Raw genomic sequence first — 21,796 nt, forward strand, 5'->3', positions numbered from 1 at the left:
ACAAGAAAAAGGACTCTTCATGTTTCAGATGAATAAACTTCATATAGACATTGGCTCATTAACCAGAATCTGGAGGTGGCGAGTCTCCCTTATCCATTGAACAAATGAGTACGGAATCTGGACACATAATGTCTTAGAAATTCAGACTTCAATAGAAATCACAAGATGATGACATTGTTTCACCATGACTTGTGATTGCTAATAAAGTCGGCATTTTGAAGACATTCTGTTTCTGGATTTTTTTTTATAAATTTGGCATTTTGAAGACATTCTGTTTCTGGATTTTTTTAAACTTGTTTATTCCAAACAATCCCTTCCCTTTATTCCTTCCCTTGTGACAAAAGTTTGGAGGAGATCTTTTACTGCTTTGGCATCACAAATAATAATGTGAGATCCAATATTAAAAAGATTCTGACTATTGGCATGATACAGTCGAGATCTGTGTGTGAGAATATGACTAGCATGTACAGCTCCCTAACCTAAACTCGTATCTCATTTGGGATTAAATAAAATGCTGACTGCACACCAGGCCTACTCACCCCAGCGTTATTGTCCATCCTCACTTCACTTATACTTTTGTAACTTCATTCGGGAGTCTATGATATCTATCAACAAGCCTTACAAGAAGAGTGGAGAATGTCATAGCAAAAAACAGAAGAACAACTATCTATGAATGTCTATGATTTTGGAATGAGATGTTTGACCAGCAGATATCGACATACTTTTGACCATGCATTGTACTTTCTCTTTAAAGATGATAATTGAACTTTTGTAATTTTCAAACCCAGATTTTTTTTTTTTTACTCAATAGTTGTTATCACAGTCATGGGAGTCTAGCAAAATGTTATCGTCACTATGTGAAATTCTTGTGAGCTGTTCACTTAAATGAGTGCGGATAAAATGGGATTACAACAGAAAAAGAAAACGTGGCTATTATTAGAATACACAATGCGAGCTTGGCAGTAGACAGATGTATATAAAGGCTTAGTGAGTTTGTTGCAAAATATGTTGTTCATTTTAATGATGGAAAGATTTAGCCTTATGAGATGCTAAATTGTTTTCTTAGATAGAGTTAAAAGCTTTTTTTTTATTTACATCAAGACAAACAACAATGCATGCGTCTTTTTCTTTCTGTGAGACCATACATTTTTCATCAAAGTTTGTTTTTGGTCATTTTTGCAGTTTATTGATGCTTAGATGCCACACAGATGTGAGCAAAATGTCTTATTAAACCCACAATTCCAATTATGAATTGCTTTGTATGTTATGTAGAGTACAGTGTAGCGTGGGACTAAATCTTTTGTTCTCCGTTTGTTAACAAGATTTTGTTAACAAAACCGTTATATTGCTTTCCAACTGTCCCTAATTAGGGGGGACAGTCTCCATTTTGGGCCCAAATCCCTCTTTGTTTATTTATAATGTTGGAAGGCATGCAAATGTAGAAATGTTGACATGAAATATTCTGAATTTCTGCTTTTAAAAATGAATTAAAAGTTTAATTATTAAGTTAGTTGTTTCTAAGTTAGTAAGGTTTTCAATATTAATATTTTGACCTAAAAGTTTAAATTCACTTTGAATTCATGACAATTAACATTTTTTTTTAAATTAATTTTGCAGTTCCAACAAGGACAATCCCAACAGTAATTTTGTTAGCCTCCAGATAAATATTACATCTTTGGCACAAGTCGAAATAAGAGGGTAAGTGAGACATCTTTATTACGCTTTTATTATATTGTTAAAAGGAAATGACATGCAGAAATAAGCATGACTTAATGATAGTGATTTTGTTAATATTTATCACAAAGTTAGAGACATTGTAAGCACCATAACCACCTTAACTTAGAGTGCAGTTTTCAACTATTTTAAAGCAGTTTTAAAAACATAGCTATCCTTGGCACCCAAAGTTTGGTTGCCCTGCTACATCAGTGATAATGTGAAACTGTATCTTCCACATTACCACTGCAAATCCATCCAAGTCTGAATGGCAGTGATAGGCTAGGAGTGTTGGTTCACTCTGCCACAAAACTCGCAAATCTTTTCAGGATATTAACCTTCTCCAAAATTGCCGCATTATCACAGTAGCAGCAAAGGGACAAAAACAGGTTGACAAAAACTGGAGAGACCGCATCCCTTTGTTTATGAACCCTAGTCACACCTCCCTGCATGTGACTTGCACAGCCTTCCATAAACACTTCCTGTAAAGAGAGCCCTATTTAGGCTTTCTTTATTGCAAATTCTATTTAATTAACATTTTCTTATCCCCTGCTATGTTAATAGCTTGCTAGACCCTGCAAGAGCCTCCTGTATGTGAGTAAAGTTCAATGTAGAGATTGAGATACAATTATTTAAGGTAAATTACATCTGTTTGAAAGTGAAACCAATTTATTTTTTCATGCAGGCTCTGTCAATCATAGCCAGTGGAGGTGTGGCTAGGGCTGCATAAACAGAAACAAAGTGATTTAACTCCTAAATGACAGTGAATTGAGCAGTGAAATTGCAGGGGAATGATCTATACACTAAAACTCCTTTATTTAGCTAAAGTAATTTAGGTGACTATAGTGACTATAGTGTTCCTTTAACCCCTTAAGGACACATGACATGTCATGATTCCCTTTTATTCCAGAAGTTTGGTCCTTAAGGGGTTAAGGAAGCTGTTAAATACTGCACATACAGAGTTCAACCCCTTCTGCTGCTGGAGGTGTAAATCCACTTCTGACTGTGTAATTGGGGTGTCAGCAGACAGGCTGGCTAATGTGAATTCTGTGTAGATTAGCTATTGGCAACAGGCCCTCCCCTCCATATTACCTATGTCCTCCACTCAGCGCACCCTCTGACAAGGGGGCGTGATGTTAACCAATGAAGAATGGGGTAATTTGACCAAAAACAGTGTGTTCTTAAATTCTGTGTTTGAGATTAAAACACATTTATAATATCCACATTTATTACTAGAAAACTACAATCTCTATGATTTTATTTTCACTTATTCAAAAGGTAAATAATAATAATCCTAGATCGAAAAAGGGAATGGTAAAGTCACCAAAACAGTACAAAATGAATAAGCAAGAGTGCTATCATTTCATAGATATTTAAAATGAAATAAACAATACTGCTGTCAAAAAAATTAGAAGTTTATTTTTTTTTAAGATACTTTCTCTTTAAATTCCTTCAAATTCGCAGGAATACATATTTCCATGTCTATATAATATTGGTCAGGGGAATAACGGTAGACATCCTGTTTGATAGCATACACAGGCTCCTGGAATTTGCTGTGTCTGCTTTCTTTCTTTTATTGGTACACAGCCGGGCCTTCGACTATAGTGACCCCTACAAACACGTTCCAGATCCATCCATTATGTACTGACATCACATACTGTAAAATGAAACAGGTTCCTAATTCCCTGATGGGCGATAAAACTGTAGACTTCTGCTAAAAGAAAGGGGAGACCGATAGTAAAAGAAAAGAGTAACAATTTGGCTACATTTTATGTCCTTTTTACTTTTTCAAAAATAACTTTTTTGTTGACGTTTCAGTTTTATTTGAAACTTTAATCGAGAAATATGTGTGTGTCTGTGTGTCTGTGTGTGTGTGTGTGTGTTTTTGTGTTTGTGACATGTGCGTTCTGTATGGTGAGGGTTGCCTGGTTTTCTTTTGCATGCCAACAAACTTCCTTGCATTCAGCATCCAATACATTTATACAGTTAACAGGCAAAAGGAGTTTGGTGATTCAAGGGCAAATAAGTACATACAACACATGATGATAATAATACTAATTTATATTTTGCGTTTTATTTGAAACTTCCTTTATACAATGAAAGAAAAGCAACAAGCTTCTAGTCTTATGGTTTGTATAGTAGCCTCTACAAGGGAAAAAAAGCAGAGGAAATAACTTATTATCGATAACCAGCTACAGTTGTGTAAACTTAAGGATAAAAGGGTTTTTCCCAAAATTACACACAGTCGGCGGAGCTGGTAATGGGATCCTCCAGGCTGCATATTCAGTTGCCTTAATAATATCACCAACGTTAAGCTGTACCCTGGATCAGTTCTGACTCCTATCTGGCAACATTTATCCTTATCAGACTAACATATTTCATTGACGTTTGTGCAAAGCTCCCCATTGTAAAATTGCTCAACAATCCTGTGTGATATTGATCTTACAACATCAATGTTCTAATTTTGACTGAGTAGAACTTAGATGCTAAATTTGAAAGCATAATATTCTAGTATCATCACCTCTTAAGATGTAAGGTCAAATACCACTAGAAGAACAAGTTTAGTTGCTTAGGAAAATATAGGATTTTCTTTTCTATTTACATATTTTATATGTTTGTCTCACAGGGCATCTTATGCAATTTGCTCCCTAAACATATTCATTTATTTAACACTGTCCCTTTTATGTGCCTCTTTTTAGTGCCATCACCTCGTGATCCTTCCTCACCAATATGTACGCCATAGGCACTGCAGCTTATCATACTCTTATTTAATATGTGTACCCTAAATGTGTATTCCATAACCACTACATCTAAATGTAACGTCATGATGCAAGGAGTCTTTGAACATTATTGGTCAAAGTTTTTAAGTAATTCTCTTGCAATTTAAAGCAGGGTCCTTCTGCTGCCACCAAAATAATGTTTTCCTTCAGCAACATGTGCCCAATACCATTCAACCTCAGAGACACAGACAGGCTCTGAGCACTGCACTAATGTGTCCTCAGCACTTACTGCCCATCATTGCCATCCAAAGGTGCATTGTAAAGATAACCAATGAAATAGTATTCCACACTTTCGAAGCATGGGTCTTAATTCGGATTCAAGACTCATCTAAATATGGGGACAGCACCCAAAGAAGACTCCTCGCCTCATAATCGCTAAAATAAGCTATAGTTATAACGGTTCATTTAGTGCCCTTTAATTTTTCGCCCATAACATAGAATTACAGTTTGCAAAAATAATGGATATCTCTTTAGTGCCTTGAGTAACCCACCTTGGTTTGTACCATCTGATCCCCATTATTTCCCTACATTGTTCTTCATAATTCACAGTGTGTCACTTCCGCCTCAAATTCTTCTCCCTATTCCCAACTGGGAACCGAAAGAAAAACCCACTGAAGAAGTTGAAATTGGACCACTAGTTCAGCACATCTATGAGGTATTCCTAACTGTGTTTTTTTTTATTATAAAGCATATTACATATTAAACAGAACAGCATAATTAACAGCACGTCTTCTGAAGATATATGGGGGAATTTTAATGTTCATAAGACAAGTTGTTTCAAAATGTGAAAGAATTGACAAAGTCATGCACTTACCTATATGTAAGTGTCTCCACCTAGAGTGCCTATTCAGAATAAGGTTTCCCCCCTTCCCCCTGGACATTTTATATTGATATCCCTGCTTACCTGCTACAAACAGGATTTATGAAGTGTCGCCTACATCATTCTGTACCTTACTGATCATAATCAATACTTATACTGGCTGATCAAACTTCTTCTAAATACTCACCACTAAATCTACTCCCTGACTTTTTATATTGTTCAGTTGTGCATTTTTATCATTTGCTTGACTGTCGGAGTTATTAACTAAAGTGAGAATTGCTGGGACGTCAAAGTGAATTTTAAATTAAGGACAGGGTAGCTAAACATTTGTCAAGCCCGCCATGCTTCCAGTTTGGCTAATTTGGTCTTCAATTTGAATTTCCAAAAATTCTCACTTTAATTACTAACCCCACATAGAGTTTGCATATACTGATTAGTCATTATTGCGTAGATCTATTTTTCCATGAACTGATATTTTTTATTTAGTTGCATGATTCATAATTTACTGTAACATATTCACTTGCTATATAATAAATCATATAAAATCTTTGCGCTTTTCAATGCAAATATTTCCTGTCAACAGCTGTCGGCAGTCTTGATTTAACCTAATGAAAACTGGCTAACCCAGTTAGATATTGGTAAAGTCCAAGCTTCTAGTAATAAAGAGTTTTAAAAAAAAAAAAAAAAATTAACCCAGTAGATAAGAAGAATAAAAAAAATCTAAATAATTTTGAAGAGCTCAGCATGGACCTTGCTACATAACTGAAGAAGCAATATGGGACTTAACGATTAAGCAAATGAATGCAACATTTTAAATTTGTATATCTATAAAATAAATGTTTCCGACATGCAGTTTTAAATGTTGAACTCTTTTTGTGCAGTGGATTAACGCATGCGACTCAGTAAGATAAGAATTATTGTAGATCTCCAATGTTCACATGATTATCTAACTTTGTGTGAATGTTGTGGATAGATTATCTGTTCCTCGTGTCTTTAAGCTGCATAATATAGGACCGAGTGCTATCAGTGACACCGATCTCAGCGTTGCGTGGCCGTCACAGAGCCGCGAAGAATTTCTACTCTATGTTTTTGAAATTCAAACAGAAGGTCCTCTAAAATGCCAACCAGAAAGTGCCATCAACACCTTAAAAATAAAGGTAGGTATATAATTATCCCCGTAACATAATTGTGTAATACCTGTATTCCCACTTCCATTTCAAACTTCAAAATTACCACGAGATTACCATGCTCATAGTAACATAGCAACTGAGTGGCATTGCAGATTAATATTGCATCACACCTTCTGCCATGGTTGTCTCCCTAGTCGGCCAGTAAAACTTTCACTTATCTATGACCCAATGAGAGAGAGAGAGCACACATCTTAGAGGAACCACCGAGGTAGACAGTATTATGTGGACTTAGAGGATCAACCCTCTCAGGATTTTTAAAGAATGAGGCAGTAGCATTTTGATCCAAAGAAACTACCACTCCGTAAAAAAAGGACCACTTTGACGTAGGATGACCAAACTAATTTCATGCAGAGTCACCACTTAATGAGAAAGCACCATTTTCATTAAGACTGACCACCCATTGAGACAGCACCGTTTTGGAATAAAAGAACCACAAAATGAGACAGTACTGGACTGGCCAAAAAGAATCTCTACATAAGATGGCACTACATTGATCCACTCAGAGCTAAAGTATATACAATGCCCTGTGAATGAAAATAATCCAGTACTTGGTGTCAGGTGGATAGCGATAGAACTAACCTGGGCCTTACCAACAAAAAGTACAAAATACCAAAAGTAAATAAGAAAGTTTCAGAAACTAGAACAATCAATCCAAGTGAATAATTAACACTTCAGAATTTGTTATTTATTCACTAGGAAGGATTGTTCTAGTTTTTTTGTAACTTTCCCATCTGTTCCTGGTATTGGTCCACACAGAAACTCTCACAAACAGAAACATTGAGGTTAATCTGTTCGGAGCCTCTGCCTCATATGTGCCTTTAACTGCTCCTTTGTCAAATGCCTGTTATATACATTGCTCTAAGAAAAGGAAATATTATTCTTGACATCCATTTCCCTCCGAGCGTTCATGGAAAAAAGCAACAAACATTTTGGCTGGAGATAATAAATAATGGCAACTGTAACTGATGCTGGAAGCCCAAACTCCTTGGATTGTTTATCCCTACCTATCAGTGGATATCAGAGGATAGATCAGTTTTACTGGGCAGGACAGACACATCCGGGGAAAGAACGTTCTCAGTTTAACCCTTTTGCTTTCAACACACACTTATCATACTTGTTCTTTGACAAATTATTTTCCCCAAAGTAATTGAACATTTGCAAGTTTTTATCAAGTTTTTATCAAGTTTTTAAGGGCCATTAACAATTCAGGTTGTTATTAATATTGCCTTGGAAAACATTGCTGTCAACTAGTGTTGTATTGATTTAGTTTACTAGGATTCATATGAGTTTTAAGCTCCCTCGTTATTCTATATACTTGAAATATAATATTTATGTGCCACACATCTCAAACATCTCATCATCAGACAAGAGAAATCAATGATAGGAAATGTTTCCTAATAGCGGCTTAAGTGACACGATTAACCCAGGCTCTGTTTTAGAACTGCTATGTATTATATTTTTCTTTATTATCTAGTCATCATTATTAATAAATGAGAGATGAGGAAGTTAATGGTTCCATTAATCAGAACAATAAAAGTTTATATGTTTTCTTAGCAGTACAAGAAAATTCCAAGGATTGCAGTTTTTGACCTGGGAGGGGGAGGCTGGGGCGAGTTGCAGGACAAGAAAATGTTTTTACAAGTGTGCATTTGTTTAATCATTTGTTTCAGGCATCCAGTTGCTCATAGCTTCCCTATTCCTTTAATGTAAATTTACTGTCCTCTTTACAAATGTAATTATTATTTTATATCATGTTGTAAAAAGCTTTAGGGTTCTGGATATAAAGTGAACATATATAAAATTAATACCCAGAGAATCATTTTCAGGGTTCTAGAATTCCTTATTTTATATGCTTATCAGGGCCAGACGGCGAACACAAAGCAGGCATGGAAAAAAACCATTGCAACGCTATAATTAATTGAGTTACAGTTGCAAGAAAAAGTATGTGAACCCTTTGGAATGATATGGATTTCTGCACAAATTGGTCATAAAATGTGATCTGATCATCATCTAAGTCACAACAATAGACAATCACAGTCTGCTTAAACTAATAACACACAAAGAATGAAATGTTGCCATGTTTTTATTGAACACACCATGTAAACATTCACAGTGCAGGTGGAAAAAGTATGTGAACCTCTAGACTAATGACATCTCCAAGAGCTAATTGGAGTGAGATGTCAGCCAACTGGAGTCTAATCAATGAGATGAGATTGGAGGTGTTGGTTACAGCTGCCCTGCCCTATAAAAAAACATACACCAGCTCTGGGTTTGCTTTTCACAAGCATTGCCTGATGTGAATGATGCCTCGCACAAAAGAGCTCTCAGAAGACCTACGATTAAGAATTGTTGACTTGCATAAAGCTGGAAAGGGTTATAAAAGTATCTCCAAAAGCTTTGCTGTTCATCAGTCCACGGTAAGACAAATTGTCTATAAATGGAGAAAGTTCAGCACTGCTGCTACTCTCCCTAGGAGTGGCCGTCCTGTAAAGATGACTGCAAGAGCACAGCACAGACTGCTCAATGAGGTGAAGAAGAATCCTAGAGTGTCAGCTAAAGACTTACAAAAGTCACTGGCAAATGCTAACATCCCTGTTAGCGAATCTACAATTTGTAAAACACTAAACAAGAATGGATTTTATGGGAGGATACCACAGAGGAAGCCACTGCTGTCCAAACAAAACATTGCTGCACGTTTACAGTTTGCACAAGAGCACCTGGATGTTCCACAGCAGTACTGGCAAAATATTCTGTGGACAGATGAAACCAAAGTTGAGTTGTTTGGAAGAAACACACAACACTATGTTTGGCGAAAAAGAGGCACAGCACACCAACATCAAAACCTCATCCCAACTGTGAAGTATGGGGGTGGGGGCATCATGGTTTGGGGCTGCTTTGCTGCGTCAGGGCCTGCACGGATTGCTATCATCGAAGGAAAAATGAATTCCCAAGTTTATCAAGACATTTTGCAGGAGAACTTAAGGCCATCTGTCTACCAGCTGAAGCTCAACAGAAGATGGGTGTTGCAACTGGACAATGACCCAAAGCATAGAAGTAAATCAAGAACAGAATGGCTTAAACAGAAGAAAATACGCCTTCTGAAGTGGCCCAGTCAGAGTCCTGACCTTAACCCGATTGAATGCTGTGGCATGACCTCAAGAAAGCGATTCACACCAGACATCCAAAGAATGTTGCTAAACTGAAACAGTTCTGTAAAGAGGAATGGTCAAGAATTACTCCTGACCGTGCACGTCTGATCTGCAACTACAGGAAACGTTTGGTTGATGTTATTGCTGCCAAAGGAGGTTCAACCAGTTATTAAATCCAAGGGTTCACATACTTTTTCCACCTGCACTGTGAATGTTTACATGGTGTGTTCAATAAAAACATGGCAACATTTCATTCTTTGTGTGTTATTAGTTTAAGCAGACTGTGATTGTCTATTGTTGTGACTTAGATGATGATCAGATCACATTTTATGACCAATTTGTGCAGAAATCCATATCATTCCAAAGGGTTCACATACTTTTTCTTGCAACTGTACATAGTGTGTGTGTAATATATGTATATAGAATTATTATTATTATTTTTATAAGTAAATCTGTCATGACAGGATCATTTTAACATACAACGCCCAAAGCACTAAATACATGATTTGTAATCATGATACATAATATAGTTATATGTTTTGGAAACTGATATATTGATACTTGGCTGCAGCCCCTCGCTGTGATTGACCCTGCTTGGGGACACTCAATGGTATACACATGCATGCTGACTATAGACAAGCACACAGACACACAAAAAAGCTCTCTTACGGTGGAGCTTGACCATCAACCTGAACAGACACCATTCGTGCATGCTCCTCTGCAAAACCCACTATCCAATGAATATCTCACTACCCATGCCAATCCAGCTCCAAAAAGTTGCCAGCAAGATTCCTTAACTCCTCCTGAGGCGATAGATGCCATTCTTGGCGGCTTCCACTCAGCCGAAGCAGAGGCGGAAAATCTGGGCCTACCCCACGCTGACACTTCCAAGCCTGGAAGCAATACTCAGCATTAACGTGTGGAGAAAAACATGGGACAGTGCCTCCCCAACGAGGTCAGATCAGCCTGCCCACGACGTCACAGCTGACAGCCATGGAGGAATGTCAAAGCTGCACAAACATAAAAATAAAGGGCATCCCAGCAGAAATCTCACCAGAAGAACTGCTGCACCACACCAGACGCCTACTGGCTACAATGTTACCTCACGCTACAGCAAAGAAACTGGCCACCGAAGAGATATACCGCCTACCCACATCAGCAAAGGCACCTTCAAAAGTGACCCGAGACGTGATACTCAGGTTCCTAACGGTCCATGATAAGATTCATGTCAGTTCTAAAAAGCAAAACACTTCTGGCCTTTGAGGGCGCTACCTTGACTTTCTTCCAAGACTTCACGAAAGCCACCCTCATGTGGTGTAAAACTTTCAGCTCTCTCACCAGCAGACTAAGATCGTCAGGCATCACTTACAGATGGGGGACAAATTGATCCCTGGTGGTGCACCGGAACGGTACCTAACACATGCTTGCCTTGATGAAGGAGGCACCCAGATTCTTAGAGACACTGGGACTGGAGATCCCGACGGCTAATCCTCCCCCAAAACCCACTACTGCTAATTGGGACCCGGAACATGTCACACCATTTGTTCCGAGTGCTAGGAGCTTCCAGGCCACAGACTCAAGACAGCCTCATGGGGACTGGCTAACCGCAAGGCACAAGAACCCACGGAAGGAAGCCTATCTCAAATAGGGCATCACCTTCGCAAGTCTAAAGACTGCAACTGTTTTAGCTCAACTTTTCTGCTGATTTGGCTTATATGATTTTTTTTTGCTATGATTTTCCTCATTTGAATTAATCTTTAGCATTATTTTTTAAATGTACAACATTACGTGTACAGCATAGCCCATCGCCTACCTAATGTCACAGCACGGCAATAGCCACATATAGATGTACAAACTAACCCTGGACCAGGTAGTCCACCAAATGAATAGAAGGGCAACACGCACACTCTTCCAACCCTTTCCCCTTCCCCCCCCCCCCCCCGCAACTCTTTTGGTTAGGAGCAGTGGTGTATTTTGGACTTGTGCTGCCCTAGGCACGACTAAATTCTGGCACCCCCAAAATCTAAATTTGCCCCCCAATTCGTGTCAAGGCCACTTTTTTGACCGACAGACACATGGCCTCATTGATACATGCACTGATGTACACTCACTGACAGATACAGTCATTGGCACACACCTACAGTCATTGGCACACACTGTTTAACCAACTGTTTAACCACACACTTTCACTGACAGACACACACTCTCAGATACACATAAAATTACATATACACACTGACACACACACACTCACAGGCACACACATTCTCACTGAAAGACACACACTTTCACTTACTCACAGACACACACTGACAGCTACATTCACTCACAGTAAGGTGGACAGCCCCAGAACATGAGGCAAACAAGGCATTTGTCTGGAAGATTGGGTGAAGTTTTTTGGCACCCCCCTGAAAGTGCCGCCCTAGGCAAATGCCTTGTTTGCCTTGTGGTAAATACATCCCTGGTTAGGAGTACTCTCACTCAAGGCAGTGAGAGTACAACCACCAGCTTGCGTAGCCACACTAAGGAGAAGAGATACACCCAATCACTCTCAGCATCTCTGATAATGCACAACTGTGCCCTCTCACCTCTATGCAATCATAGCACCCTCACTTCAAATCTCTCTAAACACACGTGTGCCGCAACCACTGACATGCTACCTCATATTTAGCCCTCCCGGCAACACGGGACAGCGGTGCTCTCTTACCTACAAAATCTCACTACAGACAAACTCACGCACACATACACAATGCTCACTACAGACCAGTTCACTGACAGGCACAGAAGCTCTCTGACCATAACAAGCTCACTGATTGTTTTTATCTCACCCTGCATTGGCCTGTAATTTGCAACATATTTCTCAATTCATTACAGTCTGTCTCCACTTCTCCAGTCTGCCGCTCTTCAGATCCAGTACCCTACTTTTATCTTACTTCTCCAACCCAATTGTTGTTCATCATTGTAAATGGAATCTTTGATAAAAGTAGAACATTTCAAATATGCTCTAATACATTCATAAATGATGTTATATGGGCTGTAAAGTGATAGGTATTTTGTGATAGGTTTACCTTGTAATATTAAATATAATACATACAATGACTTAGCTGCATTTCCTGTTATTTGGTCTGGACTAACTACCCTTATTTTAAAAATCTTTGTCTGTAAGCCTCCTCTTAGAGAAGGCCAAAGGGAGCCATCTAGAAGGCCAATGGGGAGCCTTGGACATTGCTGTTAAAAAGCTGCCAAGCTACATGTTAGCGTGTTCTATTGTAAAGCTTCTGTTGCAAAAGGCACGAGTAATTATGTCTCCTCCAATAAAAATCAAAAGCATGTCCCATTTATGTGTGTATTTCTACGACAGCCTTTCACATTAAACTGATTTTTTTTACAATAATTGGTTAATGGGTCATTTGTTTCCTTTCCAGCCAAGTGAAGCAGAGGACACTCCAGGACTAGTTGCGTTCCTACGAAATTCCAGTGTATCTCATGCTGTGAGCCGCAGGGATGTATCTGTGCCTGAGCCTCTTCGACATATTCCGATACCAACAAAACTACTGGTGAGAGGGCAAAAGCATAATACTGACACATAATTAAAATGGCAACAGCTGTAAAGAAACAAGCATCCTATTACATAGATTTGCTGACTACCCAGTATGTTGGTCATATATAACAGTAAAAAACACAAGTTTCCACCTTTAGATTCTGCTGTTAATAGAAATCACTGAGTTAGTTTATCCCCTTGAAAGGGTCATATAATATTTGTTGACCTTGGGGCAACTGAAGCAGACTTGTGCTTGGTTGAGTGAAATGAAATATAAGCTGTTTACTTGTCAGCTTGTAATTCAGTCAGGTCTCTCTACTGACCTTAAATGCAAGCTTAGCTCAGAAGTTGAATTAATTCTGAATAGTAGGGCCTCAATCGAGTTTAAATTATAAGTTGCATTGAATTTGGCAAGGTCTGTACTGGCAAGTGATTAGAGCAGGTTTTCTAAATGGTATCCCAGGAGATAATTTAGAACTTTAGCTTCCTGATGATTCTCTTAAAGGCTGGCAAAACATCACTGTAGTTCTGCAACATCTGCTGATCTACCTTTTGGGAACCCCTTAAGTAGGTGGTTTTAAACAGCATATTGCCACAAAAAAAGCTGAAAGATTTTTAGCTAGTGGCTGTAAAGTGTGTGTGTGTGTGTGTGTGTGTGTGTTAGTTTCTATCCCCTGTCAAGTCAGAGTTGGTTCAATAATACAGCACACTTCACTGATACTCCGCTGGCCATATCTCAGTACTGTCAACCTACCCACCGTACAAAAACCTTCACTGTTACAATGTTGTCTGGAGTAACAGCTAAGGTAGTGGGCCAGGGTGGTACATATATATATATATATATATAGGGCAATAGGACCTTGAAATGTCAGCTGCCTGGTTTTAGCTGGGCTTTGACTATATGTGGCATGTGGCATCTGCCTGCATAGACATAAGTATATACAATCCAAAAGAACTAACACCATTTAGGAGTCTGTACACTAAATGGGAAACGCATGCTTTCATTTTCAAATGAACTGCAATTCGTCTGAATTGTGACTGATGGCTGGTCATCATAATCCCATAACTCCAAATCACCAAAAGTATGAAGTATCCCGAACAAACGACTTGGACAATTATATTATTCATAGTTAATTCCATAGATTTAAAGAAAGAGATGACTAATGGTTATGGCAATGCCCTGTAATGTTGATTTCATTTTCGTATCAAATGAGAAGTGATCAATAGAGGAAGGAGAACTAACAAAAATCTATATATTTATATATTACATATTTAACTACCGTACATAAAGATAGATTTATTTATTTTTACTGCTCCTCCTTTATTTCCTCTACTGGTTACTTCTTCTCACTTGATCTATGAACTCGATTGGCCAATTTTAGCACTCCTTTTGTTCGTCAGAATCCTTTTTCCAAATCATTTGCATGGGCAAAAATCGTTTAAACCGAATCGCCACAAGGACAAACCTTGGGACTACCCAAACACATTTTTTTTTAAATGTATACAAATGTAATCGGACAAATTAAATATTTTACACTGTGCTCTAATATACTATATTGTTGACAACCGATTTGCACAATTTAGACTAAAATAGGAAAGTTAGAAGTGGAGATTGGTTGTTTTTGTCTACATATCACAAATCAGATCAGATCACAACTCACAGTGTATTTAGCAGACCACTCAGTTAAACAGTCGAAAAGAAACTGATACGGTGCATTTTGAGAGCTTACAATCTACATCAATTACCTATTGTTTAATCACTAGACCGAAGGCAAGTTCACAGTGTTGAATGTGGAATATTGCCAGTGATCAAACAATGCTAATCTACTTTCATGTAAAACACTTCAAAGTGATTATATTTCGTGATTCATTACTCCGCAAAGTTCTTTTAATAAAACCAAACACTTGTGCTGATTAGTATCATCAGAGCTTCGGAATCTGTTCTATGTCTTGCTAACTTCACATCTCCGTAGTTCGACATGCTAATTGTTCGAACAACCATATTGTGACTGTAGTTTTATTGTGGGAGTAAATGTCTTTGGTCTACAAAGTGTTTTCTTTCCAGTCTCTTTTACAAGACGTCGTAACCGTTTCAGATCCCTGCATGCTTCGAGACAGAAGGCTCTATCCACAAAGGTCCACATTTTCAGGTGTTTTTTGTTTTCCCAAAAGGACAGTTATCAAAAAAGTACTTACTGGCAGTTAGAAGAAAGATACTTAAAGCAAGCCCATTCTAACAATTTTGACAAATGTCCATGTATGGACAAATAATGGAAAAATAAACTTAAGCTGTGAAATAGAATGACAAACCGATGGTCTTAAATTCATGTCAGCATCCAGAGTGCTGTCAGGGAAAATAGCTAAAAATAAATAAGTGGCCTATGCATGTAATATACAGATCTCCAGTCATTAATCACAAGGAAACCCAGTACATCCTCCTATTCTCTCACAATGAGCAAGGAGTGAGAGAAAACAAATAGAGCAAAGGCCAACATCCCCCACTATTGCCCCATATTCTGCGTGGGGAGATGGGGCAGGGAGATTATAAGCCTGGTAGTTCCATGACCTGACCCCATAGACAACTTCCCAGACTTTAAAGAATGTACATGTCAAAGTGTGGATGATCTCACTTAACCCATCACAGGACCATGGAGGCACAACACAAGGAAATGATGTAGAGGTAAATAGGATATCTACGTATGTATGCATGCTATTTACCTATATCAGCTACACTCCTCACATGAGTAAACATTCTACGCATTTGTCTAACAATCTTTCCCTTTCTGTACTGATTGGTGTTTATTGAGGAGAGGGAAACGTTTCTGTGCACATTTTCAGAGACTGTTTCCGTGTCACTCTATGTAAACAGGAGTGGGCACTATTAGTTCCATACAGAGTGGGTTCCTTTTTGTCCTTCTACCTACTGATGGGATGGCATCACAGCACCATTCACATAACAATGTGGGAAAGGGAAAGGTTTGGCTGCTAGATAATATGGCTACAAAGTGTCAAAAATAAAGGTTAATATTTACATGGAAAAAAAAAGACAGGATCATGCCGACCCCCCCTTGAGGATGCCAAAATAAGCAAAGCCTTATTACCCTATTTAGACTTAAATACATCTCTGAGTTCAGGAATGACCTTAGGGTTGCTGTGCAGTATATGCACACATTATCACTGTATCTGTGAGGATTTGCTGACCATTTGTGATGGATTTGTTTTGCATTGTATACTAATATGGTTCTTAGACATTTGCCTCCAGCCATCTCTTTAGGAAGGAAAATCTATCTAGCAGAAGCGTTTATGTTTTTTAAACAAAAAAAATAATAAATTCAATATATCAGTAAGTACTTATTTTTTCTTATTTCAGTATAGTTACTTTCATGATTGTTATTTGTCCCTTGAATTATTCCTTGATAAACAGTAACAATGAACTATAGGCATTTGTCATTGTTTTGTGTTACATTTTCTGGCGTTGTAAGACAAGTAGCGATCCTACATCTTTTTCATATTTAAACTAAGTTTTTGAGAAAAGTATCAGTTGTTCAATACACTTGTTCTTTCAGAGCTGATGATAAATTGTATTTGATCATTTTGTCTGTCTTGCAGTGTGACATACAACCTTTTACTCATATAATTAGAAACAGATTTGCTTATTAGATCCATGTTGTCGGCGTAACCTCCAGTCTCCCGATACAAGTTGTTTGTGTCTGTAGTTGGAAGAGTTACAATATCAATAATAATTCTGCTGCTTTTATGTATTTACTGCGTCTTCTCTTTAGATAAAACAACATTTCTATCTTGTAGTCACATCAATTTTCTGTTTAGTTCTATTTTACCTTATGGGATTCCATAGTTCTCAATTCGAAAATCTGTTGTTTTCGGGATACTACATATTCAAAGTGTTTTTTGTTTTTTTTACACTGTTATAGTTCTTTTATTCTTTTACACATTATAGTATTTGTTTGTTTTCAGAACTGCACAAATGTGAAATGTTTATCAATATCCTGCAAAGTGGGCCGTCTAGATGGAGGTCAACGAGCAGTAATAAAAGTCAGATCGCGCTTATGGGCCCAGACGTTCCTCCAGGTAATCTAGAAAATGTTCAGTTTTTATGTGTTAATTACTGAGGATTAAGTGGATTAATGTGATTGTTAAAGATCTGGCTTGAGCTCTCCAGATTTGTTGGAGGACTACATTTTTGAGATAGTATCTGGTTATTTTCAGAACAATGTCAAAATAATGCTTCAAGCACATTGTATTAACATGAAAACCGTACACAGTTTTGGAATACATCAATGAATTTATTTTTTAGAGTAAGTAGTTAATGTACAGCTGTAAGCATGTTACTGGGCTGTGCCAACTGTTTTTTCATAACATGGATGGGATCTGCTTGTGCATACACTAAACAGCTGTATCTCTGTTCCATTCCATTCAAAAGGAGTTCATCATGCCGGTACTGCACATTCTGAAGTGGCTCACATACATTTTTAAAGGAAAATGCTAGGCAAGTATATTAGTGAGTGTGCAGCTGTATGCTCACTAATTCACATGCTGGCTTTCTCACATAACGCTCAATTATAGGTGTGCATGCATACAAAATCAATGGGGAACGAAGGACTGGCTGAGATGTCATTGATTTCTTGGTGAAAGGACCACTATAGTGCCAGGGAAACATACTCGTTTTCCTGGCACTATAGTGCCCTGAGGGTGCCCCCACCCTCAGGGACCCCCTCCCGCCGGGCTGGATGGAGAGTAAAGGGTTAGAACTTACCTTTATTCCAGCGCCGGGTGGGGAGCTCTCCTCCTCCGATCCTCCTCCTCTCCTCCCATTCGGCTGAATGCGCACGCGTGGCAAGAGCTGCGAGCGCATTCAGCCGGTCTCATAGGAAAGCCTTATCAATGCTTTCCTATGGACGCTTGCGTGCTCTCACTGTTATTTTCACAGTGAGAATCACGCAAGCGCCTCTAGCGGCTGTCAGTGAGACAGCCACTAGAGGATTTGGAGGCTGGATTAACCCATTTATAAACATAGCAGTTTCTCTGAAACTGCTATGTTTATAAAAAAAATGGGTTAACCCTAGCTGGACCTGGCACCCAGACCACTTTATTAAGCTGAAGTGGTCTGGGTGCCTATAGTGGTCCTTTAAACTGAACTTTACAGAGAGAGGTTCAGAGCACCATGAGCAGAAGTCAGTTTTTTAAATTAAATGTATCTTCAGTGCATTATATATCTTTTTTAGTTTCTCTCTTTTTTTCGATGATGATAATATGCACTGCTAGCTGAGTAGTTCCCTCAATTTCCATCCTGTTTGACTTTGAACAACATGGCTCAGACCAATCTGGAGAAACGTAGCACAGTTTGAGTGCAGTTTTCATTGATATCATCTGGGGCCCATATGACATGGGACTAAAGAGAGTTCATTCACTGAGATCAGAGAGTTAAGTTGTTTTATGTGAAATGATTAAGGTGAAGGTGATCATCTCTTTGGTTCAATGGATACAATATGGGGGTTAGTAAACACATTTTTCATATCTCTGTCATTTTACACAGAAATTACAAAAATTCCTACCCAGTCAGAAGATATCATAAGACAAAGTAAGGACTACTTTTTCTTTTGTATTTTCCTACACCTGACCAAGCCTGACTATTGGCGGAGCTACCATTTGTCAATCATTGTCGAGCCCCTAGCCATGACGAGTGACATCTGAATGGAAAAAGACTCTTTCTATGGAAGATCCCGCAGTCTTGCGGGATCCTCTGTAGACATCAGTGTTGTTCTCTCGCGCATGGCAAAAGTACAGTGCTGATGTTGATTCCTGGCAGATGAAGCACCAGGAGCTGAGGAGGACCTCGGCAATACCCACATGGGACAGGTTCAGGTAAGTAATATTACCTTCTCTTGCACTCCACGGCCAGAGGAATGCAAGTGGCGATATTATCATTGGGGAGCTTTGCAAAATGTGCATCGACCCCAGAACGTGATAGAGCTAATGTGATGCACCTTATACCATGGGTAGGCAAAACCAGATGTTGTGGACCAGATCTCCAACAATGCTCTTACAGCCATAACGCTGGCAAAGCATCAGGGGAGATATAGTGCATATCTGGAGTGCTGAAGGTTGCCTACTGCCTTATACTGTATGTATCCCATTATTATGCAGTTACTTGTATTCATATGGGAGCTATAGGAGCTATGTTTAAGAGTTCTTGTAAGATACCCTCTTTGGTGGGAGACAATTTATGTATGAAACCTTGGTCCTGATCATAGTAGTGCGCAGCCTATTGCATTAGGGTGTGCACCCTCAAGCACAAACACACGCCGAATGTGTATGTGTGTGTATATATATATATATATACATATATATATATATATATATATACACACACACACTGCTGTGTGTGCTTTTAGTGTGCTGTGTGTAAGGGTGCTGCTGTGTGTGTGTATGTGTGAGGGTGCTGTTAGTGAGATATGTGTGTGAGGGTGCTGGTAGTGTGCTATGTGGGTGAGGGTGTTTGTGTGTGTGTGTTTGTGAGGTTGCTGTTTGGGTGTGAGGGTGTGTGTGTTTGTTAGGGTCCTGTTAGTGTGCTGTGTGTGTGAGGGTGCTGTTTGTGTGATGGTGCTGTTTGTTTGATGTGTGTGGGTGTCGTGTATTTGTGAGGCTGCTGTTAGTGTGCTGTGTGTGAGGGTGTTGTGTGTTTGTGAGAGTGTGGTTAGTGTACTGTGTGTGTGAGCGTGCTGTGTGTGGGTGCTGTATGTGTGTGGGTGCTGTGTGTGTGCTGTTTGTGTGTGGGTGCTGTATGTGTGTGTGTTCTGTATGTTTGGAGGGATTGGGAGGTGGGGGAAGATTAGTAAATATCCCCCCTCCCTTCGTACCTTATGTAGGGAGGGGGGATCCTTGCTGCCATGTGCTATCCCTGGTGGTCCAGTGGAGAGTTAACTCTAGCCTGCGGGGCTAGAGTTAACTCTCGCGAGTTCTGAGCGTTGCCACGATATCGCGAGAGGAACCTGGCGGAGCTGCTGTCTGGAGTTCCCCGGGTCCTCTCCTGCCTCCCTCCATGCTGCTGTGGGCCGGTGAGGTAGATCTTTGATCTCCCCGCCGGCCCATGGAGGCTTAGAGCAGAGCCGGCACTCAGATACCGCCACTTCTGTGAGAGCCGACAGGGGAGAATAAAGTGTGGGAACTCTCCCAAGATTCCCCCCCCCAAAAAAATAACATACACTCCAGTGTGTGTGTGTGTGTGTGTGTGTGTGTGTGTATATATATATATACACACACACACACACACAATGTGTGACACACACACAATGTGTGTGTATGAGTGTGTGTGTCTGAATGTGTGTGTTTCTGAGTATGCATGCCAGTGTGTGTGTGTGCATTCACATTCACAGACACACATTCACATACACTGACACACACTCATACATTCACAGACACCCATACATACATTCACAGACACACATATACACACACATTCAGACACACACATACACACACATACAGACACATACACTGACACATATACATACACATTCACAGACATACACACACACACATACACTGACACATATACACACACATTCACAGACACACAAATTAATTTTTTTTAATTAAAAAATGTCCACCCAGCCTCCCTACCTGGAGTGCTGGCGTGGACTTGTCCCTGGGGTCCAGTGGGTCGGGCGCCTGTCTTCATCTCAGCCGCGGCGAGGGAGCTGTGTGCTCTCTGCTCCCTCTCACCGCGCGGGCTGTCTGCTGTAGCTGGGAGCCGGAATATGACATCATATTCCGGCTCCGGCATCAGCAAACAGCGCACGGCGAGAGGAAGCAGAGAGCACACAGCTCTCTCACCGCGGCTGAGATGAAGACAGGCGCCTGACCGGGGGGGGTTTGGGGTCCATCACCTCTTGCCCCCCCATGACAGGGGGAGGAAGGGGGGCATTTGGGGGCACTGAGTGCCTGCAGGAATGGTGTTCCTGCTCATAAAAAGTGCAGGAACTCCGTTCCTGCAGGATTTAATCCATAGGCGTGACGCGGGGATTAGGGTGTGCCTAGGCACACCCGGCACACCCCGTGCGCACGCCTATGGTCCTGATTATGAATCACCCTGTTTGTGATGTTTGCCAATATGTGCTTAACTTGTTGCACTTGCTATTGAGAAAAATTGATTATTGACTGCCAAGTTAATTTCTAATAAACAACAGCTCGGAATAATTCCCAATATTTCTTAACGTTCCGTAGTTGAGACGTTGCATCAAAGTTCCGATTATTAATCACATGACTTGTCATTGGACTTGTTGACAGGTCTGAGCCAGGACAAACCAGAATTTATGTAGCATTTTTCTCCCAGCATGTTCCTTGGCAGATTGCTGTTAGCTGTTCTTCATCAGATTTCTGCTCATTCCCATATTTGCAAGTAGACGTGAGAAGTTTTCAGTCTACAGATTTCTGAAATGATTCCCAAATCGTCTGATTTGCAAATGTGATATGAATTACTGTAAAGTAATTTATAGTGCAGGGAATTGGCACAGTTATTGGAATGTCAAACTCTTTTGATAAGAACGCTTACATTTCACCCAATAGAAGATGACCTTATACAT

The 21,796-nt window shown here is 39.6% G+C and overlaps 1 protein-coding gene across 1 annotated transcript in view; it reads left to right on the top strand.

The window, feature by feature from the left end:
* Window positions 1-21,796, top strand: part of ITGA8 (integrin subunit alpha 8) — a 130,286-nt gene that overhangs the window by 87,546 nt on the left and 20,944 nt on the right. The window contains exons 23-27 of the mRNA XM_063452474.1: window positions 1,618-1,698; window positions 5,043-5,148; window positions 6,312-6,470; window positions 13,078-13,209; window positions 17,169-17,282. Coding sequence (XP_063308544.1) covers window positions 1,618-1,698; window positions 5,043-5,148; window positions 6,312-6,470; window positions 13,078-13,209; window positions 17,169-17,282 — 592 coding nt within the window. The remainder of the gene's footprint in view (window positions 1-1,617; window positions 1,699-5,042; window positions 5,149-6,311; window positions 6,471-13,077; window positions 13,210-17,168; window positions 17,283-21,796) is intronic.

This window comes from Pelobates fuscus, chromosome 4 (assembly GCF_036172605.1).
Source record: "Pelobates fuscus isolate aPelFus1 chromosome 4, aPelFus1.pri, whole genome shotgun sequence".
Classification (NCBI taxonomy): Eukaryota; Metazoa; Chordata; class Amphibia; order Anura; family Pelobatidae; genus Pelobates; species Pelobates fuscus.